Source organism: Macaca nemestrina, chromosome 6, assembly GCF_043159975.1.
Source record: "Macaca nemestrina isolate mMacNem1 chromosome 6, mMacNem.hap1, whole genome shotgun sequence".
In the NCBI taxonomy this organism is placed as follows: Eukaryota; Metazoa; Chordata; class Mammalia; order Primates; family Cercopithecidae; genus Macaca; species Macaca nemestrina.
The window spans coordinates 30,281,532-30,307,525 of record NC_092130.1 but is presented as its reverse complement, the minus strand read 5'-3'; the positions used below and the strand labels follow the sequence as shown (position 1 = coordinate 30,307,525).

General features: G+C 42.3%; 3 protein-coding genes across 9 annotated transcripts in view; 2 read left to right on the top strand and 1 right to left on the bottom strand.

Moving 5' to 3' along the window:
* LOC105466878 (solute carrier family 26 member 2) overlaps positions 1 to 10,863 on the top strand; it is a 33,085-nt gene extending 22,222 nt beyond the window's left edge. Inside the window, exons 2-3 of the mRNA XM_011716024.2 lie at positions 1,097 to 1,820; positions 3,736 to 10,863. Of these exons, the coding sequence (XP_011714326.2) occupies positions 1,122 to 1,820; positions 3,736 to 5,256 (2,220 nt within the window). The 5' untranslated portion in view covers positions 1,097 to 1,121 and the 3' untranslated portion in view covers positions 5,257 to 10,863. The remainder of the gene's footprint in view (positions 1 to 1,096; positions 1,821 to 3,735) is intronic.
* LOC105466875 (tigger transposable element derived 6) lies at positions 9,982 to 24,238 on the bottom strand. Of its 3 annotated transcripts, none has more exons than XM_011716017.2 (2): positions 24,087 to 24,224; positions 9,982 to 20,207 (listed from the first exon to the last, which is right to left on the bottom strand). In XM_011716017.2, exon 2 carries the CDS (start codon positions 20,124 to 20,126, stop codon positions 18,561 to 18,563), a length of 1,566 nt encoding a protein of 521 aa, XP_011714319.1. In that variant the 5' UTR covers positions 20,127 to 20,207; positions 24,087 to 24,224; the 3' UTR covers positions 9,982 to 18,560. The 3 variants fall into 3 exon arrangements, 2 of the variants coding, with proteins under 2 accessions (XP_011714319.1, XP_011714320.1); XM_011716018.3 differs by having other exon boundaries at positions 9,982 to 20,229; positions 24,087 to 24,220; XR_978493.3 differs by lacking the exon at positions 9,982 to 20,207 and adding an exon at positions 23,443 to 23,725 and having other exon boundaries at positions 24,087 to 24,238.
* The window catches only part of LOC105466876 (HMG-box containing 3), a 52,386-nt gene continuing 50,624 nt past the window's right edge, over positions 24,233 to 25,994 (top strand). For 4 of the 5 annotated variants that reach the window (XM_024788217.2, XM_011716021.3, XM_011716022.3 and 1 more), the window contains exon 1: positions 24,233 to 24,785. In XM_024788217.2, coding sequence (XP_024643985.2) covers positions 24,233 to 24,785 — 553 coding nt within the window. Of the gene's footprint in view, positions 24,786 to 24,868; positions 25,166 to 25,994 lie in introns of those variants that run through there. The other variant, XM_011716023.3, reaches the window with a different exon arrangement.

The following is a 25,994-nucleotide window of genomic DNA, read 5'->3' as shown; positions in this document are numbered from 1 at the left end:
CATGAAGTAGTTGGTAAACAATTTATGCTCTACTCCTTTGAGAGCCTGGTTCATTTTCTTCTCTTACTCTGGTTATTAGACTTATTATTTGTTGTTGTCCTTTCTCTCTTTTTGGCTATTCTTACCTCCCTTGTTTTCCTGTAGTTCCTAGTGGTAGATCTTATGGCATTAGTTTTATAGTCTAGGACACAGAGATGGAGGATCACCTGTATTGCCTCCCAGTGGAAGTGCAGGGCAACATTATTTCTCTATTCAACCTGTGTTTCAGAGTGTGTACTTAGAATAGTACAGTGAATCTTGCATGAATGTGGGCCCTGCCCACAGGGCAGATGACTCCATACTAGAACATAGTGGAATAGACCAAAACCTTCTACAGCATGTATGAGACACTTGGCCCATTGACCCTATTCATGCCCTTTACATTCAGCACCCTCATATTGACTTCTCTCCTCTTTCCTACCAAGCAAGGGAGTACTGTTCAAAGATGCAAATGCATTCTGCCTTAGTTTCTTTTTATTGCCAAAAACATTTATCTTTACCTTGCAAACTACTTTTTCTTCTATTTATTTTCAACATTTAGCAGGTTGTTTACAAAGGGACCAAAAGATAAAAAAGGACCATCTTCCTTGTTTCAGGGACTGGTAGGTCAGGGTTAAGGTTAAGGTAGGGGTTAAGACCAGATACTATTTTGCAGTCTGCCTGGGAGGTGAAAAACCTGGGAAGAAGACCACTGGTAGCATATGTATGGAAAGGAGACAGGCTGCCCTTACATCTTTTCCGGAGGAAAAACTGTCAGGGGGAGCCAGGCATATATGGAGAAGAATCCTTAATGGTTTATACTCTTGGGAAGTCCTGTACCCGGCCAGTTACTTGCTTTGACTTGGCTATTTATGGTCTGGTTCTGGTTTTTTTTTTTTTTCCCCTAACCAAGACAAATGAGGCTCAATTAAAGAAAAGGGACATAAGATACCTATTCCAAAACGGAATTCCTCTGAACTCTCATGCAATGACAAGTAGAATTGTTAGTCTATGTGAGCACTGAGAATTACTTTATTGATGAACACTGGTATTTACACTGGCATTTTCTCTGGTGTAGGAAGCTGAACCATCTATCTCCAGAAATGTCTTCGGAAAGTAAAGAGCAACATGACCTTTCACCCAGAGACTCAACTGAAGGAAATGACAGTTCTCCATCTGGGATCCATCTGGAGCTTCAAAGGGAATCAAGTACTGACTTCAAGCAATTTGAGACCAAAGATCAATGCAGACCTTATCATAGGATCCTTATTGAGTGTCAAGAGAAATCAGATACAAACTTCAAGGAGTTTGTTATTAAAAAGCTGCAGAAGAATTGCCAGTGCAGTCCAGCCAAAGCCAAAAATATGATTTTAGGTTTCCTTCCTATTTTGCAGTGGCTCCCAAAATACGACCTAAAGAAAAACATTTTAGGGGATGTGATGTCGGGCTTGATTGTGGGCATATTATTGGTGCCCCAGTCCATTGCTTATTCTCTGCTGGCTGGCCAAGAACCTGTCTATGGTCTGTACACATCTTTTTTTGCCAGCATCATTTATTTCCTCTTGGGTACCTCCCGTCACATCTCTGTGGGCATTTTTGGAGTACTGTGCCTTATGATTGGTGAGACAGTTGACCGAGAGCTACAGAAAGCTGGCTATGACAATGCCCATAGTGCTCCTTCCTTAGGAATGGTTTCAAATGGGAGCATGTTATTAAATCACACATCAGAGAGGATATGTGACAAAAGTTGCTATGCAATTATGGTTGGCAGCTCTGTAACATTTATGGCTGGAGTTTATCAGGTAAGGAGCAATGAAACAATTGGTTATTTCTAGAAAAGTAGTCTAGTACATGAAATCTCATATCTGTAAGGGATCGTAGGAATCACAATAATTAAAGCTACCATTTATTGAGAGTTCAGGATGTATGAAGGGTAGAGGCAAAATTCAAACCTTAACCTTGACTCCACAGGTAACATAAGGCTGGTTCACTGGACCTCCACCACCCAGTACAACTCCTTAATTTTACATGTCAGAAAATCTTGGCTTTGCTTGAGATTATTTGTGGCTGGTTATTGGCAGAGTCAGCATTAGCAGTGAGGCAAGTAGGTAACAAAATGGGGGTTGAGAGTGCAGGAGTTTTTCACTTTTTTTTTTTTTCTGGAGACAGGGTCTCACTTTGTCACCCAGGCTGGAGTGCAGTGGCACTATCTTAGTTCACTGCACCCTCCGCCTCCCTGGCTCAAGCAATCCTTCTACCTCAACCTCCTGAGTAGCTAGGACTACAGGCACATGCTACCATGCCTGGCTAATTTTTTTTTTTTTTTTTTTTTTGTAGAGATAGGGTTTTGCCATGTTGCCCAGGCTAGTTTCAAACTCCTGAGCTCAAGCAATCCTCCCGTCTTGGCCTCCCAAAGTGCTGGGATTATAGGTGTGAGCCAACACACCCAGCCTCAAATTCTAAATGTCTCTTACCTTCCATTAGAATTACTGATCTATTGAGTGACTCTTACTAAAGGTAGTGGTTGTCTTGGAATGTTGGGGAGGGAGGAAAAAAGTTGGGGACCACAGTTTCATATTATCAGCCAGGAGAAAGGATAAGAAATCAAATTCTTGAGTCTCCCATAGAATCCACTAATCTGTCATTATCATCATGCCCCTGGCTTTGGCATCCAGGAGTCAGTGCCAGGATTAAACCTTCTCTAATGCAGGCATTTCAAACCAACAAGAGGAGGGGAAGAGTAGCTCACTTTAGTTGGAGATCAGGTGAGTGGGGAGGGAGAGTGAAGATGGTGTGAAGAAGAGCTGTGCTTCTCAGAGTCTACTTATTTATTATTTACTCATTTATTTATAAAGAGACAGGGTCTCTCTATGACCAACCTAGGTTGGTCTCAAACTCCTGGGCTCAAGTGATCCTCTCAACACTGCCTCCCCCAATGCTGAGCCATCACGCCCAGCCAACTTTTGCCTTTTTGTTAGTATGTCTTACCAAGAAGGAGGAAGGCATAACAATTCTGAAAACTTATTAGATGGAGGAGAATATAAAGAAGTAAAATTTTAGAATTTTTATTAATATGGGAGACAGTGTGGCATAAGTACATATATACTGCGTGAGAATGGTTTCTTAGTATGAGGTTAAAGATAATTCTACAATAATTTCTAAAGTGTGATTCTATTTTGATGTAAATCTGGTTTTTTGTTTTACCAATTAAAACTTCACTTGTACACTTGCTCTTAGCCAAGGGGCTAAGAAAGCAGTAAGACTTCACTTTTACAGTAGTGATTTATAATTTAAGGAAAATACATGGTTTCTTAACTAGAAGAATTTTTTCCAATTTGAAGTTTTCTTGTGGATCCTTGAGAATGTTTTTCTTTTAAAAGAAGTCTGTTCTTTGTGATGGGAAAAATGAAAAATAAAAATAAAAGAGGTCTGAACCTTTTCAAGTTTAAGAAACATTGTATGAAAAGAAAGAAATCTAAAGTTCCTGTCTCACCTGGGCTAATAAGTAACAGTGTGACCTTGGGCAAGTTGCTTAGCCCTTTAAACATAATTTTCGTATTTGTAAAATGAGAAGATTGATGTATGATTGTGTTTATTCTAGCACTGACATTCTGTGATGCTCTGATGATATGTCTGCATGCAAGAAATATCAGGATAATACAAACTTTAAAAGTTCTTTTCCATTTATATTTAACATTTCTATATCCTTCCTTCCAGGTAGCGATGGGCCTCTTTCAAGTGGGTTTTGTTTCTGTCTACCTCTCAGATGCCTTGCTGAGTGGATTTGTCACTGGTGCCTCCTTCACTATTCTTACATCTCAGGCCAAGTATCTCCTTGGGCTCAACCTTCCTCGGAGTAATGGTGTGGGCTCACTCATCACTACCTGGATACATGTCTTCAGAAACATCCATAAGACCAATCTCTGTGATCTTATCACCAGCCTTTTGTGCCTTTTGGTTCTTTTGCCAACCAAAGAACTCAATGAACACTTCAAGTCCAAGCTTAAGGCACCGATTCCTATTGAACTTGTTGTTGTTGTGGCAGCCACATTAGCCTCTCATTTTGGAAAACTACATGAGAATTATAATTCTAGTATTGCTGGACATATTCCCACTGGGTTTATGCCACCCAAAGTACCAGAATGGAACCTAATTCCTAGTGTGGCTGTAGATGCAATAGCTATTTCCATCATTGGTTTTGCTATCACTGTATCACTTTCTGAGATGTTTGCCAAGAAACATGGTTACACGGTCAGAGCAAACCAGGAAATGTATGCCATTGGCTTTTGTAATATCATCCCTTCCTTCTTCCACTGTTTTACTACTAGTGCAGCTCTTGCAAAGACATTAGTTAAAGAATCAACAGGCTGCCAAACTCAGCTTTCTGGTGTGGTAACAGCCCTGGTTCTTTTGTTGGTCCTCCTAGTAATAGCTCCTTTATTCTATTCCCTTCAAAAAAGTGTCCTTGCTGTGATCACAATTGTAAATCTACGGGGAGCCCTTCGTAAATTTAGGGATCTACCCAAAATGTGGAATATTAGTAGAATGGATACAGTTATCTGGTTCGTTACTATGCTCTCCTCTGCACTGCTAAGTACTGAAATAGGCCTACTTGTTGGGGTTTGTTTTTCTATGTTTTGTGTCATCCTCCGCACTCAGAAGCCAAAGAGTTCATTGCTTGGCTTGGTGGAAGAGTCTGAGGTCTTTGAATCCGTGTCTGCTTATAAGAACCTTCAGACTAAGCCAGGCATCAAGATTTTCCGCTTTGTAGCCCCTCTCTATTACATAAACAAAGAATGTTTTAAATCTGCTTTATACAAACAAACTGTCAACCCAATCTTAATAAAGGTGGCTTGGAAGAAGGCAGCAAAGAGAAAGATCAAAGAGGAAGTAGTGACTCCTGGTGGAATCCAGGATGAAATGTCAGTGCAACTTTCCCATGATCCCTTGGAGCTGCATACTATAGTGATTGACTGCAGTGCAATTCAATTTTTAGATACAGCAGGGATCCACACACTAAAAGAAGTTCGCAGAGATTATGAAGCCATTGGAATCCAGGTTCTGCTGGCTCAGTGCAATCCGTCTGTGAGGGATTCCCTAACCAAGGGAGAATATTGCAAAAAGGAAGAAGAAAACCTTCTCTTCTATAGTGTGTATGAAGCGATGGCTTTTGCAGAAGTATCTAAAAATCAGAAAGGAATATATGTTCCCAATGGTCTGAATCTTAGTAGTGTTTAATTGAGAAAGTAGATAGAAGAATGTCTAGCCAATAGGTTAAGATTTCAAATGTCCAACATTTCCCAGTTCCACAGTGGAAAATTTTGCACACTTGAAATTTTAACCAAGTGGCTAGATATTATTCCTTCTTTGAAGCTAATGGCATTTGTATATACACACTGCGGCAGAGCTTGTAGCTGGACAGAGTCAAAAAGAAGAAAATGTGGTTTCAGGTTTTCTTGCAGATATGAAGTGTTCTTGGAATGCAATAAGTATGTATTGAATTGAACTGTAAAGTAGCTCCAAAACTTAATTACTGTCCTGTTTTAGGGGTTATACATTTGGATTCTTCATTCTCCAAGAGATGAAGCGGTGAAGTTGGGATTTGCATTGGAAGTGCTGTAGACTTCTTTATGTGGCTCAGTGGAGAAAGAGGAAAAGAATGTTGCACCTGCTCTAGTACCAATAGGTCAAGAGGCTTCTGGATCACAAAGTCATAACTAGACAGGTTTGTTCTTGTAGTTCTCTGTTCCCAGTCTTTGCTCCCCAGATGGCAGTAGTTTTTAGTAGGAAAGTGCCATTCCTGTCCTTAAGGCACAGTCTCATCAGAAGTCTAACACCTGGGCAGGTTTGTAACATCCTGAGAGCCAGCCTGACATTAGACAGAATACCCTTTGTAATACACTGGACATTTTTAATCATGCCTTTCTGTTTAGGATAAATAGGTAAGCACAAAGAGCTCTTCAAAATCAGAAAAACAATAGGAGTCCTTCCTTGTCTTTTCTGTGATCTCTGTCCGTCCTTGTTTCTGAGAATTTCTCTACCATTAAGCTCTGTTTTAGCTTTCAATTATTCTAGTTTGTTTCCCACAGAATCTTTCCTAAACTGGTAATTTTGTCAGTGACAATCTTGTCAGTCAGCAATTTCTAACAGCATTTTAAATGAGTTCGATGTACAGTAAATATTGATGACAATGACAGCTTTTAACTCTTCAAGTCACCTAAAGCTATTATGCAGGAGGATTTAGAAGGATCACATTCATGAAACCCAAGTGCCATGGGTGTATTATTCATGATAGCTGGCCTACAGGTCATGAATTGAATAATTTCCTTTCAAAAAGCAAGAATGTCCAACATTGAAAGTTTATAGTTTTATATTTGGACCTTGAAAGGTAAGAAAAAACCAGGCTCTCCAAAGTTAGGAATAGGGAACTAATTTATGAAACAGCCCTCTTTTTTTAAAAAAAAAAAAAGCAAACTGCAAAAGCACAAAATCATTTTTCAATCTGTTCCCAGATTCTAAACAATTTTAAATATTTATGAGAAGCAAATCCTATGTGTAGGGCATCTGTTGGAGTGGGATGCTTTTAGACATATATTAAGTATGTACATGTTTAATATGTATATTTAAAATGCATATATATTTTATATCTCTATTATCCTATATAGATATATATAACTTAGCTTTATTGTTAGCTCCATAAGCTGCCAGTGTTGCTTTTCTGTTGGTAGAGCTCTCCCATTTGGTGACATGGAAAATACCTTTCCATTATCACAGCAAAGCAGTTGCTCAGTAGAAAGTCTAGATTTCTGTCTTATAGGTGATTCACGTTATAATTAAATGTAGACTTCCTGAATTTTGACATCCTTTTAGAACTGGGGTCTGGAATTCCAGAAATGTTAATTGCTGCTTGTATTTGTGCTTGTTTGTTTTTAGCCAGTATTTGCCCTTTCTATCCAACCTTATGAATAATAGCAGTAAAATCACAGTATCTTGGTCAGTCTTTATTTTTTTCCTTTTTTCTTTTTTAAGAGACAGTCATCCAGGCCAGAGTGCAGTGTGATCATAGCTCACTGAAGCTTCCAACTCCTGGGCTCAAGTGATCCTTCCACTTTGGCCTCCTGAGTATCTTAACCATAGGTATGAATCACCACACACTGCTAATTTTTTAAATTTTTTCTAGAGATGGGGTCTCACTGTATTGCCCTGGCTGGTCTCAAACTTCAGGCTCAAGCAATCCTTCAGCCTCAGCCTCCCAGAGTGTTGGGATTACAGGTGTGAGCCACTGCAGTTGGCCAAGTTACTTGTTTTTAATCTCTCTTGCCCTTCTCCCAAGGCAGGCTTAAGTTGAGACTATTAAAGGTGTCTAATACCCTGTAACAGAGTAATGAATACATGCTTAAGACGTTTTAATTAGCCAACACCAACACAGCAAAAAATATAATTCCAGCCAGACTTTGGAAAATCCCTCAGAAGCAGGGATAACAGGATTTGACCTTTACCAGCAATTTCTGTCCATATGTGGATGTAAACAGTTCTGGAACGTTATGTATGCAGTTAGCGAATCCTTGAATTATGTTCTGGTTTGTACTTGTCCCATCCATCCAGACAAACAAGAGATTCTGCTTTTGGTAGCCATTTGTAGAAACATTTAAGATGTCACTAGAATTTACATTTCATCCTCTCTACTTGGGTTGAGGTTGCCTGTATTTGGATATTGTTAAAAATGTTTTGGTTGCTGATATTCAGAGGAATCAAACCTGGAACCAAAGCCTAATTTGCCAATAAAAAAACCGTTTTTGGCCAGGCACAGTGACTCATGCCTGTGATCCCAGTACGCTGGGAGGCCGAGGTGGGTGGATCACCTGAAGTCAGGAGTTCGAGACCATCTTGGCTAACACTGGGAAACCCCGTCTCTACTAAAAATACAAAAAATTAGCGGGGCGTGGTGGCACGTGCCTGTAGTCCCAGCTACTCAGTAGGCTGAGGCAGGAGAATCACTTGAACCCGGGAGGCAGAGGTTGCAGTAAGCCGAGACTGTGTCACTGCACTTCAGCCTGGGTGACAGAGCGAGACTCCGTCTCAAACAAAAAATGTTTTCATTTGCTCTCTTGACCAAAGGCTAGGACTTTAGTTCATGAGGCGTTATTTTAAACACTATATTGATACAAAAATATCTTGCTTACTCTAAACTTTAGAGTCTAAATGAAGCATTTTCTCAGTGATTACTGACATATACAAAATTCTGAATATCATAAAATGGTTACCATTTAATTGAAATGTAGTGTGGTATACTCTTGATGGTTAGAACTCTTACAGCCTTATATATTTTTAAAGTTGTTACACCCAGAGGGTTGGAGTGTGCCAGTGCACAGGTAGACTAAGGAAAACATTATAGAGGAGTGAAGAGAATAGACCATTGAAAAGACTATTATCTGACCAGTGGAGGCAGAAAAGAGAGGAACCCAGTTGAATAGGATCCAATCCCCGGTTAGCCCCCACACAATAATAGGGAGACAAGGATTAGGAGCCATACCTCTGAGAACAAGGTCTCTTTATAGAGCAAATTTCTCTTTCTAGAAGGGGAGCGTCACAGGGTCACAGATTCACCAAAGCTGAAAGGGCTGAGGAGCTCATGGTAGCCTGGGTTGACCTACTCTGGAGCATGGTGTCTTTCTTCTAAACTGAGTGACTGTAGTACTATCTGTGCCTCTGATGGAATAAAACTGATAGATGTCTAATTTCTTTTTTAAGTAGGACCAAAAGAAAACAAGATTTAGATAGTCTGACTTTGCTTTTAAACAACAGCAGACATTGCAAGTCAAAATTGTTGTCAAATTTACATATGGTAAATGATGAACTTTAAAAATGTGTCCAGGTGTTAGATGAGTTCATTAGACTATTTTAATGCTAATTGCTAGTACGTTTTAACAAGAACAGCAATTACCTGCTGTGGTATTTCCTTAGTAATTGGTCATTTAAGAACATGTTAGGGTTAGCCCTGATCTGAATATAAAAGTGAGAAAAGGGCTACAGTGCATTTCTTGGTAACTTAAATTGAGTCTTGAAGTTGTTAACGATCCATTTGGAGTTCTGTGATCCTTATTGTTCTTAATGAATTGTGTTTCTCTATGTATTGTTACAGATGAGCCATAGGTTTCTTTGTATCAATGTAGACATTACTTCAGATACCTCTGAGGACCCAGCCAGCAGTCTAGGACCCTGGGCCAAGTGCTGGGACTATGGTACTAAATCCAGTAGATGGACTGTGTAGTAACTCTCCCAGGGAACGCACTAGGGTACTTAGGGAGGTGCTTTGTGGAGCATGTTGAAGCTTTGACTGAGATCTGAGCAGGAGGCAGTGATGTCCCTGGTCTATTCAGGGAAAGATTTCACTGGAAATGGTAAACATCCAATTGACAGGATTTAGATTTCGCTTAGTTTTTCTGCTTTTTAATGTGTCTCTCCCCCATCTCAGTGTTTTCTTTATCCATTCTAGTGATGCCTTATTTGAAACTGGGCTTAAACTGCAAAAAGAATGAAGTTGGATTTAGGAAGCTGTTAGATGATTGAGTGGCATTAAGAGTGAAATTTCACTGGCAGTGAAATTTCCTTGAGCCTAAAATAAAATAAAAAAAAATTTTTAAAGAATCAGTTTTTTAAATTAAAAAAATAGAAAGCTGTTAGGCTCCTAATTTGTGGGTTTTTTTTTTTTTTTTTTTTTTTTGTAAAAACAGTTTAGATAATCCTGAATGGAATCATTAACTTGGGTGCTAATTACAAGAATGAAAATTATAATGGAAAAGGATAAAATAATATACCAGCTGGTTTGTTACTATAGTCCATGTATTAAAATACTGTTGAAATATGTTAAAGGTAAATTTTTAAGGTTTAAAAACTTTTAGTAACTTTCAGGGATGCAGAATTTAGATGTTGGAGGTGGGGAGATTTATTTTTATAAGGTAATTTTTATCCTGATAAAGACTTAAAAAAAAGTTTTGCAACTGAAATTTTAAAGTAAACATGTTAAACACAAAAAGTAAAATAAGCATTATAGTAAATAGTGGATTCTCTGGTGTGTATTTTTTATCTTAGTGTTATAAAATTGGAAAAGAATGGACTGAAGTGTAAAAACTAGAATAATGAAGGACACTAAAACGCCTTTATTGTAGATACTATGTTTGTAAGTCTGTAGATAAGCAGCTTAAGCCAAAAAGGTCTTTCAACTGAAACTTTAATCAACTTATTTTGGAGATGTTCTTTTCCCTTGTCTCATGCGCCATCCCTAAAATAATAAGATACATGGGATCAAACAGCCCTTGCCTTTTCAACACAAATCAGTTGGAAAATTATGATTTGAGTCCTGTTGTTGCCATGGCTTCTGTTTCTCAGAAATGAGTGTATATGAACATACCGATCTATGTAATAGACTACTTTTTTTTGTCTTCTTTGCAACTTTGTATACAAACCAAGACAATATCAGGGTGACAGGTGAATGAACTTAAATTCTCAGTCTTGTCTATTCACCAAAAAAGTATACTGCCTGTTTTTTCTTTAATTATTCAAGGTTGATGACTTTTAGGAACATGTTTTATCCTGTATTTTTTAATTAAAGCAAGTGCCTTGATGTAATTCCATGTAAATCATTGCTTAACCCTCTTATGGGATGAGGATGAGTTATGAATGTATTGCAGCCTACTGGAAAGAAGGGGGAGTTGGTTAATAGCAGATACTTTTCTTCTAGAAGATTATGTTTTATGCTGTTTATTATGTAAGATCTGTATGTGTGTTGAGATTTAGAGGTTTCATTTATTTTATCTGCTAATAAATTGTTACTCTAATACTACATTACTCTGTATTTAAATTATTTAAGTGCAAGGAGGGTTCTGACTAAAACACATTTAGGCTCCAGTGAGTTTTAAAATACCATCTGTTGGCCAGGCTCAGTGGCTCACACCTATAATCCTAGCATTTTGGGAGGCTGAGGTGGGCGGATCACCTGAGGTCAGGAGTTCGAGACCAGCCTGGCCAACATGGTGAAACCCTGTCTCTACTAAAAAAGCAAAAATCAGCTGGGTTTGGTAGTGAACACCTGTAGTCCCAGCTACTCAGGAGGCTGGGGCATGAAAATTGCTTGAATCTGCGAGGCAGAGGTTGCAGTGAGCTGAGATCACGCCACTGCACTCCAGGCTGGATGACAGAGTGAGACTCTGTCTCAAAAAAATGTATAAATAAAATAAAATATCATCTGTTAGGCTGGGCGTGGTGGCTCATGCCTGTAATCTCAGAACTTTGGGAGGCTGAGGCAGGTGGATCATGAGGTCAGGAGTTCAAGACCAGCCTGGCCAAGATGGTGAAACCCCGTCTCTACTAAAAATACAAAAATTAGCCGGGCATGGTGGCAGAGGCCTGTAATCCTAGCTACTCAGGAGGCTGCGGCAGAGAATTGCTTGAACCCAGGAGTCAGGTTGCAGTGAGCCGAGATCAGGCCATTGCACTCCAGCCTAGATGACAGAGCAAGACTTCACCTAAAAATAAATAAATAAAATAAAATAATCATCTGTTACATTTGGAGAGTAATTCAGTCATTAATGTTTCCCAGCTATAACAAAAGGATCTGTCCTCAGAGAAGGACATAAAGAAATCCAATTCTTTTTCCTTTATGGTCTTGAATGAGTCAGTTAACCCTTTGGTGAAGAGGGGAGGAAGACTAGATTACTTGAGGACCCTTTTTGTTTTTTGTTTGTTTGTTTGTTTTGAGACAGGGTCTTGCCCTGTCGCTCAGGCTAGAAGTGCAGTGGCGCAATCATGGCTCACTGCAGTCTCGACCTGGGCTTAAGCAATCCTCCTGCTTCAGCCTCCTGAGTAGCTGGGACTATAGGTGTATGCCACCACACTCCGGCTAATCTTTTCTATTTTTTGTAGAGATGGGGTTTTACCATGTTACCCAGGCTGATCTTGAAGTTCTGGGCTCAAGCGTTCCTCCCGCCTTGGCCTTCCGAAATGCTGGGATTATAGGCATGCATGACTCCTATTCCATACAGTGCTGGGATCAGAAAGCCCAATTTTGGATCATGTTTTACTACTATCTTAACTCTTGAGTTTGGACAAGTGACCTTTGAGCCACATTTTTTTCCATCAGTAAATACAGGCCAACACCTTCTGAAGACTAAGTGAGAGAACTAGGAGTAGATTCCTGACTGGAGCACACCACTTTGTAAGGAATAGAACACTACCCTCACCCTATACATGCCATGAAGCCTCTCCCAGAATGTCCTCCTCTTTATGCCTCTCTCAGTTCATGAGGGTACAGGGTTAAGAACAGTTTTTAGTCCTCCTTTTGCAATAACTCTGAGCATTCTCCCAACCTCATACCCACCTCACAGAGTGAAGGAGTTGAATAGTCTAAGGGTCCTTCCAGTCTTACCATAGTGTGCACTGATGCCTGTGAGCAGCACCTGGGATCCAGAGCCCTGTGAGGTATACTTAGTCATTCTCAAGCATCTCTGTCAGCCATCTTGGAGGGCCTTGCTTCCCCATCTGTCCTTTCAGGGCTTGTGTCCTTGGCCTCTTCTCTCTTCACTCACTGCTTAAGTTTTTTGTTTTCAGATCCAGTTGAGGCTGATGAAAGTATGACTCAGGGAAATAGCCACATGTGCAGGTATACACATACAGTTCTAAAAAGGTTGGCTCATGGGCTCTCATATGTTGAACACCTTGCATTATAAGCCCACTCTATATAACTGCATCCACATGTATAGCTTCAATCACCTTGCTATCTGTGGCAGCCAAAAAATAGTTCTAGCCTAACCATTCTAGAACGCCAAACAGTCTATCTGTCTATATATAAATCTCCAGGGCTGGTTGTTACCAGACAACTGCCTGGATGCCCAGAGACATCTCACGTGTAACATGACCCTCGAACTCGTCTTCCTTTCCCCAGTAACGTACCTTGATCATGGTGCGACCCAGCCACTTAAGCAGAAACCTGAAATTTCATGAAATCTTCCTTTACAACTCCCACAGTAAATCCATCTTACCTCGTAAATGCCTCTCAGATCCAACATGTTTTTCCTACCCCTCAGTGTAAATTATTTCTCTTCAGTACTATCTACAGCCTAACTAGTTTATCTGCTTTTCTACAATCCAGCCTCCATACTAGTTATCAATTATTTCAGTAAAAAATAAAAATTATTTCAGCCCTGACCATTGCTACTTGTCAGGGCAAGTAGAAGGGGTCTCCAGTGTCTTTAGGATAAGTTCAAAATAAATGGTCTAACCCACAAGACTTAAAAAACTCTGCCCTTACATCTCCAGCCTTTCGTTCTACCACACATCCTTTGCTTGGCATACCACCCACCAACCTTAGGTGCTCCCAAATGGGCCATTTAAAAAAAAAAATACCCCAGGCCTTTGTATATGCTGTTCTGCCAGGAGTTGCCTCCCAGCCCCATCTCCCTAACTCCCTACTTTTCCTTCCAGATACTTATCAAATGTCCCTTTTCCTTGGCAACATTTCCTACTGAATTCGTCTTCTCTTATTCAGGGGCTTCTTTAGGGTCCGCCTCTATATTCCTGTATATCTTTGCATATCCTCTAAAATGACATTTACCACTCATAAAGCGTAAACTATATTATTTGCATATTCTCTAAAATGACATTTACCACTCATTCCCCCACGCCCCATCTATCTCCTCTACTAAGCTTCTTGAGAGTAGGGCCATGTACTTCATCCTTAGAGCTCCTATGACCTGCAGTGGGTTTATAAGGTTAAATAAGTTATTACTGCAAACATGGATATATTTGTTGGGTAATTATTTCCCTAATACTGGCTCATTTCCAGAGCTTGAGTGTCTATCCACGATCAGGTACATAGCCTATGGTTTTTCATTTTGGGGTTTTTTTGGGGTTTTTGCCATTTTTTGAGACAGGGTCTTGCTCTTTCACCCAGGCTGGAGTGCAGTGGCGCGATCATGGCTCACTGCAGCCTCAAACTCCTAGGCTCAAGTAATTCTCCCGCCTCAGTCTCCCGAGTAGCTGGGATTACAGGCATGAGCCACCACATCTGACTAATTTCATTTTTGTAGAAACAGGGTCTTGCTATGTTGCCCAGACTGCTGTCAAACTCCTGGGCTCAAGCAATCCTCCTGCCTCAGCCACCCAAAGTGCTGGGATTACGGACATGAGCCACCATGCTCAGCCTGGCCTATGGTTATTAATAGGTTGGAAAAAGTCTCTAGAGAAGAGATAGTATGTAATGGAGGGGATTAGGTGGTCCCAGGCAGTTACTTCTAGGTAAATTGTTTGAACAAGTCCAACATCCTATGTGTCTTCCTTCTTTCTTTGTTGCCTTCCCTCTCAATCTGTACCACATCAGAGAAATTACAAGTGGCAGCTCCAAAGGTTTCTTCAGTTGACACTGTCTCCCTGTGTAGTCCACCTGTGCCCTCTGGTGGCCACAATATGCTACCACATTCCACTTTAAAGATAAGTCTGGCTTCAGGTAGCATGAACAGCAGTTTAATAGGTCTACAACCTTGGAATTAAATTATCGGAGTCTATTGTGGTTTTGTATTATGATTTACTAAAAATATTAAATAATAAGTAAATAGTGCTTGAAATATAATAGACAATAAATCTTAGCTTACTTGCTTTTGAATCAGGCCCTTATGAGTAATGGCACAGAAAACTCTTTGAATTATCATCTATTGATTAGGCTGGTGGTTCTCAAACACTGAACCCCAAGACCTGTTAGTGGAAGAAAGGGCTGATAAAGCAGGTCCCTGATTCTAGATAGTACTCATTTCGTTCCAAATAGGGATAGAATGACAATAGAGTGCATTTATAGAATACTTAGTCTGTAGCAGGTACACCTTTTTATCCTCATGCAACACAATTGAGGTAGGTGCCTAGGCCTAGTATGCTGGCCTGCAGAGAGGATTAGTCAACTGGAGCAGAAGTGGGGTTGCCACTCAAGTGACGTTGGAGTGACCAAAGAGGTACAGAGAAGCCATAGAAAGCCTGATGAGGGGTAATAACAACCTCTTTTAGCTTAATAAAATACCAAAAAACCCTGATGTCCAATAGGGTTTTAGCCATTGTAAACTGGACTGCAAAAATTTTCTTTTTTGGATGATTTCCATCTTCCAGGATCTAAATCATGACATATTAAGTAAATCAAGAACGTTAAATTTGTTTTTATTAGTAGTAGTAGTATTTTAGATGGAGTTTCACTCTATCACCCAGGCTGGAGTGCAGTGGCAACCTCTGCCTCTTGGATTCAAGTGATTCTCCTGCCTCACTCTACCAAGTAGCTGGTATTACAGGCACCCACCACCACGCCCAGCTAATTTTTGTATTTTTAGAAGAGACAAGGTTTCACCATGTTGGCCAGGCTAGTCTCAAACTCCTGACCTCAGGTGATTCGCCCCCCTCGACTTCCCAAAGTGCTGGGATGTGTGAGCCACCACGCCCGACCAGGGATGTTAAATTTGTTTTTTTTAAAAAGCAAGTTTAAGCACATATTTACTGAACATCTACTGTATGCAAAGGACTTAGACAAGCCCTTTCATACTAAAGTCCTGTGTGTATAAATAGAAGCCAAAAGAAACTCTGGAATGACTTTCTGGTGGAGGGACATGGGTTCAACTATAAATGGTATATATTCTGTATACTTATCAAATTATATTCTATATAATTCATTATCAAAGAACAGATTATAACCTGGATTGGAATTATATTTGAGGCAACTATTTCCATGGAAAAATTTTGCAAGCCCTTTTAAATGGAGTAAAACCCTACCTTATCTCCAAGCCATTTCTAGTAGAATCAACGCTTAATACAGCTTTAAAAATAAGATAGCTTCAACACATTATATGTGTCTATCAATTTATACACAAATGTTTATTGAAGTGCCTATGATGTGTCCAGCACAGTCCTAGGCACCATTAAGATTATAAAGGTTGACTGACCCCTGCTCTCATGGACCTTACAGTCTAAAGAGCCAGAGAACATCTAGAAAACATCTAAGTGTTTGAGTGGTAGAGACAAGAAGTTCAGAGATGAGGGGAAAACAGGTGGAGTAGTTGCTGGAGTCTCCAAGAAAGCCTGGAAGAAAGAGGATTCCAGTTAGTTCTTGAATGTGTAAGGCCTAGCTTAGTAGAGAACAGGGTGAGTCATTTGGGCAAGGCACACAGGCAGAAGTCAGTACACAGTGAGAGGAAACAGTGACCTCTTCAGGGAGCATTAATGTACATGGAATTGTATCGAGCTAACAAGTTGGAAATGCAGGTTGTAGTCAACTATAGAGGCTACTAAAACTCAGCTAAATAGTTTTTTTGTAGGCATTTGAAAGCCACTACAGACACTTGGGCAGGGGAAATGGTGTGGTGTCAATAGATCAAACAATATGTGCAGAATGCACTGCGGGAGAACGGTGAGGGAAGGAATTAGATACCATGGCAGTAATCCTGACACCAGAGGATGATGACAGCAATTAAGGAGCTGACAAAGAAATATAACCACAGGGCTTAGCCAGAAGAGTTTTCCTCTCTCACATGTTAAGAATTTAAAATATGTACAGTACTTTTAATTCAAATGATCGTATTAGTCTGTTAAAAGAAAAATATCCAAAATAAGCGGTAAAAGAATCTATTTAAACATCTGCCGTTTTTCAGTGATTGTTGTTTTGTTAATGTGGAAGCAATATTTTCTATGATTTATCTGCTGTATCTGTTTTGACTAAGCTATTACAGAAAGAAAAATCACTGAATTGCTATGGGTTTCTGAAATATCCAGAAAAATTAACCTGAAGCAGGGGGGAGAAATGACACCACACCATTAGCAGGTATTGTGTGAAACTTCTGAAAACGAAACTGACATTTATCTTATTAGGAATAAATATACTGTCTAATGAACTCTCTAATGAACCTTCCTCTCACCCTTTCTGGAAAGTGAGAGTCATGCTGGGCTGTACGTTCTCCCCCATGATTCTGATTAACGGGATGCTCTATTATTATAACCTCCCTCCCTGGTTGTCTCCATGTCTCATTAAATTTTTTTTTTAGAGATGAGGTCTCGCTGTGTTGGCCAAACTGGTCTCAAACTCCTTGCCTCAAGTGATCCTCCCAAAGTGCTGGGATTACAGGCATGAGCCACCATGCCAAGCCTATGTCTTAAATGCACTGTATTTCCTTGTACTCCAGCTCCCTATTAGTGAAATGCCTATTAAAACATTTTCTAAGGCCAGCGTGGCAGTATGCATCAGTAGTCCCATCTATTTGGGAGGATGGCTTGAGGCCAGGAGTTAGAGACATGTGTTATAATCATGCCTGTGAATAGCCACAGCATTCCTGCCTGGGATGCAATATAACAAGACCCCATCTTTAAAAACAAAGTCTTATAGTGCTTCCGGCAAATCAACGGAAAGGAGAAAGAGCTCTAGAGTAAGAACAGTTGTTTTTTTTTTTTTTAACAATTAGTGACGGGGGAGTATTGAGATGGCCAGCTAAAGAGACAAGTTCTAGAACTCAGCTAGACCAGTATATTGCTTTATTTAAATTGGCTCAATATCCTATCTAAAGCTAGACTAGTGGTTTTCAAAGCATGGAGCCTGGACTGCATCAGCTGAGAATATGTTAGAAATGCACATTTCTGGCTGGGCGCGGTGGCTCAAGCCTGTAATCCCAGCACTTTGGGAGGCCGAGATGGGCGGATCACGAGGTCAGGAGTTCGAGACCATCCTGGCTAACACGGTGAAACCCCGTCTCTACTAAAAAATACAAAAAACTAGCCGGGCGAGGTGGCGGGCGCCTGTAGTCCCGGCTACTCGGGAGGCTGAGGCAGGAGAATGGCATAAAAACCCGGGAGGCAGAGCTTGCAGTGAGCTGAGATCCGGCCACTGCACTCCAGCCTGGGCGACACAGCGAGACTCCGTCTCAAAAAAAAAAAAAAAAAAAATGCACATTTCTGGGTCCCACCTGAGGTCTACTGTATCAAACTCTGGGGGTGGGCCTAGCAGCCTTGGGTTTTAACAAGCCTTCCAAGTGATTCTGATGTGAGCTAGATTTGGAAGTCCCTGAGATAGACTTCCTGGAAAGAAGCTGGACCCAGGCCCATAGTGTACTTGATGTTCCTGTGGTTGGTTCAGTTTCCAAACTTGTCTGCACATTGGAATCACCTGGAGAGCTTCAAAACTTCCAATGCCTGTGACCCATCACCAAAGATTGTGATTGAATAGGCCTGGGATATGGCCTGAGCTTTGGAATTTTTAAAGGATTCTCAAGTGATCCTAATGTGCAGACAAGTTTGGAAACCCTTGGATAAATCAAAATACATCTTGAATCAAGGACCAGAGATAGCCAAAAAGACAAGACAAGACAAGACAACACACGTTATTAGTTAAATTCCATTCAAGGAAGTTTCCTGGCTATTTCAGAGTACTGGAATGTTGTCATAATAATATTGCTTTACTTATATTGGCTCAACAACCTATCTGAAGAAATCTTTATTCTTGTAAACTACATTTTCTGAAATAAATTCCTGCATTACTTTGTTTGGAGGAAATCTGTAATTTTGGAATCAACAAGGGTTTGTGTCACTCTTTTCATTAAATATTCATCTATGCCATTTAATTGTCCAAAAATGGCATCAGGAACGTCTACACAAGTGGAAAGGAACTGTCTAAGTTTCTGTACACTTGATATGGCTTCTGTGATGGTGACTTTTGGTTGCTGTGGTAAAGATACCTCCCCTTCATCTTCACTTCCTGCTTCACTGGTATTTTCGCCAGCCACCATGCCCTGGATGATGTCTGTGTCCTGAGAGATAATGAGATCATCATCTGCAGTAACAAAGTCCTGGAAATTTACTTCATTTGGGACACAGGTGGCAATAGCCACTGTGTGCCACAACTTTTCAATGGCAGTGTCTGGTTCACTGGCTGCTGATTCTATGTCACATTCTGCAAATTCCATAGGGATGATGCCTGCCTTCTGCCAACATTTGACCACTGTGGATGGCTTGACTGACCACCATGCTGCAGCAATCATGTCGATGGCCTGCTTGATGTCCACCTTTTCTTGATCCTCCCTGCTGCTGAGCTTGAGGAGGATCTGTTTGAGAAGGTGGCTCCGGTATAGTACTTTCATGGTGTGAATTATGCCAAGATTCAGTGGCTGCAGGACAGCAGTACAGTTGGAGGGCAGATACCCAACCTGAATCCTTTCCAAGCGTGGAAGCATGTTATGAGCAGAGCAGTTGTCGATCAGCAAGAGGATCCGGCGTTCCGCCCTCTTCATCTTGGCATCCACTTGCATCAGCCACTCATTAAACAGATCCCTTGTCATCCAAGCCCACTGGTTGGCTCGGTAATCACAAGGGAGGGAATGGATGTTCTTGAGGCAGCGTGGGCTGGCTGACCTACCAACGATCAATGGTCTCATTTTTTCAGTCCCTGAGGCATTGCAACAAAAGAGTGCTGTCAACCGCTGCTTTGCTTTCTTGCCCCCTCTACAATGGTCTCCTTTAGCAGCAAGTGTATGCTGGGGAAGCAACTGGAAAAACACTCCTGTCTCATCAGCATTAAAGATATCATCTGGGCTGTAGTCAGCAATCAGTTTTATAATTTCCCCTGCATGCCACTCGTTAACCTTATCTATTCCTAGACCATTCATTAATCTGTCAGTATCTTCTCTACAGACTGCTTTCAAAGCAATTCCGTGGCGATCTCTAAATCTGTTCAGCCAGCCCACACTTGCTTGAAAATTGTCATAGCCAAGCATGTTGGCCAAGTTTAGTGCTTTTTTCCGAATGACAGAACCAGTCACAAGAATGTTTTTGGCATGGATTTCTTGAAACCAAGCAAAAACAGCCTTATCAATGTCATCATAAAGAGCGCTCCTCATCCTTTTCCGCTGGGGTCCCACGGATGCCTCCCGTACCTTTTTTTCAAATTTGGTGCGATCCTTTAAGAATGTAGATAAAGTAGAGGGAGTGATACCAAATTCTTTTGCCACGTCACCTTTCCTCTTGCCCGAGTCTACAGCTTCCACAACTTTCATTTTCTCTTCCAGAGAGAACTGCCGACGCTTCTTGTTCCCCTTGTTTGCCATTTCCAGGGAGTGAGGGCTGGCCACGACTAACGGGGCTGTATGGTTCCTCCTCGCAGCTTGCTTTGCCACAAGTGTGGCAAACTGAGAAGACAAAATGGAGTACCTATCAGGAAACAAAGATAATGGATTTCCCCTAAAAGATGGTTCAGGTTTTCACAAATCGTATTAGGAAACGACAATTTATGGTCAAAGTAAAGAGAAGATAGGATTCACGCTACTGACTTTTTGTAGAGGCTACTTATAAAGACTCACAGAATGTTTGAAACAGAAGGGATCTTATTATATAGTTTACTTAAACTTTCTGAAGCCCATAAAAATGGGAATAACAATGTTTGCTCTGCCTACCATGAGAACAGATTGATATAGGCAGGGAAAGAACTTTGCATATAGCACTGTGCTGTATGCATTCCGAGTTATTATCCAGTTTCTTTGATGGACACAGAAACTGGGGCCCTGGGAAGGGGCCTACCCAGGTTCATGCAGCTGAGATTTCTTAACTCAGATTACTATTTCTGCCAGGCCATGGTCCTGCTTGAAATTCCACCAAAACGAGATCTTCAAAGCTCTACCACCATCTTGCCCGGAAAGATTTTTACTGTGGGAAGATGTTTCTGGTAGCCATACATTCATTTTATATTCACAGGTGCCAAGCTTTAAGGGTACAGTAATGAACAAAAGAGTCAAGGTCTCTGTTCTTATGAAATATAAAATGTGGTGGGAAAGATAAATAAGTAAACAAGATAATTACAGAGGGTGATATGTGCTATAAAGGAAGTAAAGACTATGACAAGGAATAAAAGAGGACGATCTCCTTACTATACAAAGGGTGGTCGGGGTGTCCTCATTAAGATGGCACTGAAGCTGAGATCTTCAAGAATATGGGGAAACGGCTGTCCGGCAAAAGACATAACATCAGCAAAACCTCAAAAGCAAAAATAGGCCGGGCGCGGTGGCTCATGACTGTAATCCCAGCACTTTGGGAGGCCGAGGTAGGTGGGCGGATCACTTGAGGTCAGGAGTTTGAGACCAGCCTGGCCAACATGGCAAAACCCCAACTCTACTAAAAATACAAAAATTAGCCTGGCGTGGTGGTGGGTGCCTGTAATCCCAGCTACTAGGGAGGCTGAGGCAGGAGAATCACTTGAACCCAGGAGGCGGAGATTGCAGTGAGCTGAGATCGTGCCATTGCACTCTAGCCTGGGCAACAAGAGCAAGACTCCGTTTCAAAAAAACAAAAAACAAAAAACAAAAATAGCTTGAGGTATTCAGGGAACTGAAATATTTGCATGAATCCAAGTATATGACAAAGGTGGGTGGCCAGACCATTCAAAGATGCCATGGTAGGCTGGGTGCGGTAGCTCACACCTGTAATCCCAGCACTTTGGGAGGCTGAGGTGGGTAGATCATGAGGTCAGGAGATCGAAACCATCCTAGCCAACATGATGAAACCCTGTCTCTACTAAAACTATAAAAATTAGCTGGGTGTGGTGGTGCGTGCCTGTAATCCCAGCTACTCGGGAGTTAGAGGCACGAGAATTGCTTGAACCCAGGAGGCGGAGGTTGCAGTGGGCCAAGATCGCACCACTGCACTCCAGCCTGGCAAGAGGGAGCCTCCGTTTCAGACAAACAAAAAAAGATGTCATGGTAAAGAGTTGGTATTTTGAGTGCAACAGAGATCTGCTGACGTTTTCAGGCATTTTAAAAGGATCACTTTGGCTGTTTTGTGGAAAATGGATCAAAGAGGCAAAGAGACCAATTAAGTGACAGATTATGGCAGAAGTGATGGGCAGGTTATAGTACTTCTCTGGGCCTGTTTTCTTTTTTTCCTTTTTTAAATATATTTTTGAAAAGTCCCATGGTTGCAAACCACAAGACCAGATGATGCCTAAGGTCCTTCCAGATGTAGGTCTTGGACCCTAGATAGGTACTCCAAACTCAAATGCCTTTAGGGGCCAGGATGGTGGTGTAAGTGAGTGAAACAGGGATTGAAGTATTTGGAGAATGTTGTGGTGTATCCTGTCTAGAAGTATTCAGAATTTAAAACTAACAGTCCCCCTGCCCCAGGCTGGTCCAACAAAACATGATCCAGCAGTAGCAATTTTGGGTAATTGCCTTCGTAGGCATTTTATCATGAGAATCCTCAAAGGACAAGAGAAACTGCTGTGACTTTACGCTATGATTGTCCCTTCTCAAGGGTAGATTTTTACTATCACCTCCATACATTATCCATCCATTCGTGACATGTACTATGTATTAAGCAGTATGCTTGATGCCAGCCATACAGAGATGAATGGAGCATAGTGCCCACTTTTGAGGAGCCTACCAGGGAAGACAAACACTAGAGCATGTGAAAACTATAGCAGAGGTTACAGAGTACTACTGGAACATAAAAGTGCAGATAATCAACTGGAGTGGGGCATGGATGGCAGTGCACTTCAAAGAGGGAACAATACGGTGGGCCTTAAAGAATAAACAAATAGGAACTCATGAGATGAAAGGAAATATTTAATATGAAAGGCGATGAAATGCTATAGAAAATAGAATGTCCTTGACAGGAACAAAGAAGTCCTTGGAGAAGAAAGCAAGGACCAAATCACAGGAAGTCCTAGTTAGGATTCTAGCTTGCATTTGGGGCATAAGAGACTTTTGACGGTTTTTTGGTTTTGTTTTTTTGGAATGACATGATCAGATTTACAATTCAGTCTATTGGTTGCAGGGTAGGGAACCTAATGGGTAAAGTTGATTTTCCTAAGAGATGGCCCTAAATCTGAATATAAAAGCAGGCTAGCCCGGTAGGCCATATATAGTTTGGATGTTAATTTGAATGCAATAGGAAGCTACTGAAGGATTTTAAGAGAGGAGAGATAGCTGCCATGTAAAGAATAGAAGGGTATCAGAGAAAAAAGCAGGAGTCCACACTAGATAATGGTGGCTTGGATAAGAGTAGTAATAGCGAGATGGTGAGTAGTAGTCAGTTTGGGGCTATGTTTTTGCAAGCCCTGTCATGGACCGGATGTGAGGTGAAGGAGGAATCAAGGATAACGCCCAGGTTTCTGGTTTGAGCACTGAGCAATCCAGCGGATGATGGTGCCATTTACTGAGGTGGGAGGATCTACTGCGTAAACGTAATTTGTTAAGCACTTCACATGGTTAATATTGCTTACCTGTGGCAGGGCTGGGATTCAAACCCAGGGAGGCTCACAACAAAGCTAGCACTCCAAACACTACAGAGTGCTATATAGCTGGTTCTGGGAACTACTAATATTGAGAGGAGACATAGAAAGAGAATAAAGTGAGAGCCAAATCAAAGTCTTGGTCAAGCTAAGTCGTCTGAATTTTATTTTAAGTGAATGAGACACTGGAGGGTTTTAAGCAGGGAGTGACTTGATCAGACAGGGCAAAATGATCAATCTGACTGCTTCGTGGAGAACAGACTGTAGAGGGGATGTGGGGAGAACTACATCAGTCCAGGCAGGAGATGATGGTGGCTAGAAGGTTGGTGACGGCGGTAGATGGACAGAAGTAGACAGATTGGAAACACATCTGCAATACAGTGAGAGTTGTGCGGGCACTCGTACAAATGTGGATAACCTGTGACACTGGAGAGAAAAGATTGGATTGTCAATCCAATCCAATCCCTATTTGACTTACGAAGGCTCTCCACACGGTCATTGAGCTCAGCATAAGTCACTCCAGGAACTCACTACCACCACTATTCGTGGGCCAGTGGGAGAGACGGATTGAGGGCAGATCACTGGAGTGATGAAGGCGCTACTTGATGCGGCACTACGTATGAACCCGATCTTGAATGAGAGGGAAAGACGGGGCAGGCAGAAGTCAGGCCTTAAACGTCGTGCGGAGGAGAGGGTGGTATTGTAGGCTTCCCAGCGCCCGACGTGGCTCTGAGAGGTGAGGCGGGGTCTAGATCCCTCACGCTCAGCACAGCCCCGCCCCTGTTACCTGAACGCCCCACAGCAGTGCCCAGGGGCTGAGCGGCAGGGGTGCCCCACCGCCGGCAACCACAGCTTCCTCCTCTGCCCGGGACCTCTGGCCGGAAGCAGTCCTTTCACCTTAATAGACCCCCTCCAAGCCTTTGAGTATTTCGTATGGGTCCGCCCCCAAGCTACGGCTGGGCTGTTGCGCTTGCGCGAGGGGTCGCACGCAGTCACGCGCCGCCGACCGCTTCCGGTGCGCCGCGAGGGCAGCCGGGACGGGTCTCCCTGGCGATCCGCGGTGTGCTGCTGCTCAGCGGCCAAACCGGTGCCTCGGTGACGACTGTGTACCTGCTGTCTTCCTCGAGCTCCCCGGGGCTTGATCCCCGGGGCCCTCGGCAGGCATCAGTGAGGAGCCTGCGGAGCGAACCTGTGCTCCTACACTTGCCCTTCACGACTCCATATCGCGACTCCGAGGAGGGGAAGCGAGGGGGGCTGTCGCGACTCCGCGCCGTGTGTCGCCGGGCGGGGCCGCGGGGCCGGGGCTCCTCCAGCCCCCGGGATGCGCGCGCGAGCCCTCGCCTCCACTTCCTTGTTGCTGCTGTCACGACTGGAGCCGCCTCTCGCCGACAGCGGGGAGCGCGAGTGCGCCAGCCATCCCCCTCGTCGAGCCCCCGGGCCGAGCGCCTCCGGGAATGTGAGCGGCGCGGCTTGCACGCTCCTCCGGGTAAGTCCCGCCTTCGAGGGTCGCGCCGAGCCGCTGGGCGACCTCGAGTTGGCTGCTGCGGCTCTCTGAGCCTCGACTGACTCTTCCACAAAGTAGGGCCACTGAGCCTTAGTGTCCTCCTTCCGCAATCCGTATGGGACATTCGGATGTCCCAGACGTCTTAGCTTGACCAATACTTTGTCTCGTTTGGCTCTTGCTTCATTCATGACCCAGAATGAGGGAAAGAAGCTAGCCCAGAGTCAAACTGTGGCCCATGGCTGAGCCCTCAAAGGCCATCTCGTGAGATTCCAAGGAGGATGTGATGGGACAGAGAAAGTGTCTCGCATATTTCAAGTATTGACCTTAACTGTATTTTACAGATGAAATAACGGAGACTTAGGGTAAGTAGACTGCTTAAGGTCATAGGGCCGCGTGCTGGTGCGACTGTGTAGCCTGCACTAGAACCCGGATTTTCTGTCCTCCAGAGCCTTTCGTTTTTAACCTTTGTATTGTCCTGCCTTTTTTTGCATTGCTATACTGCGGCCTCCAGTCTGATAACAAACTTGGACCCAGGCTTAGAAGAGGGTAGTAAAACAAAACCCTAGGATGTTCTCTTCCTGCCCTCAGCCCAAGGTGGTTGTAATGACTGTTTCCTAACCTGTTTTGCTCAGAGTGCTTAGTACCCTATATGCCGTTCATTACAGATGCTCTCCTGCAGTTACTGCCCTGCTCCACAAGGGTTTCAACCGCCCAGAAGTCAGTTAAGGGCAAAAAAGAGCAGTCCCCACGTAGCCTTGATTTGAACTCCTGCTTCCCTTATCATTTACTGGCCTATTGTTTACCCAGCCAAGTTGTAGACTGTGTTCTCTTCCTGGGTTGCACTATAGCAGTTAGAATGTAGGGTTTTTTTGTTTTTGTTTTTCTTTGTTAGTTTAGTTTTTGTTTTTAATGGGAAGAGGACTCGTTTAGAGATGACAGAGAACTAGGAAGAACCTTAAGAAAAATGTGTGCTTAACCTGGGGTATATCCTTAAAACTGTAGGTGAAATACAGTGTGTCTGCATTTTCTAGGATAGTTTTTGTTTGTTTGTTTGTTTGTTTGTTTTGCTTTTGCAACATTGTGAAAAGAATTCTTGCCTCCAAAAGATTAGGAGCCACTAGGTTCATCCTTTTCTCACAGTAGAAACAGTTGAAATTTAGGTTGTGGAATAGACTTCTCTGGGATCATAAG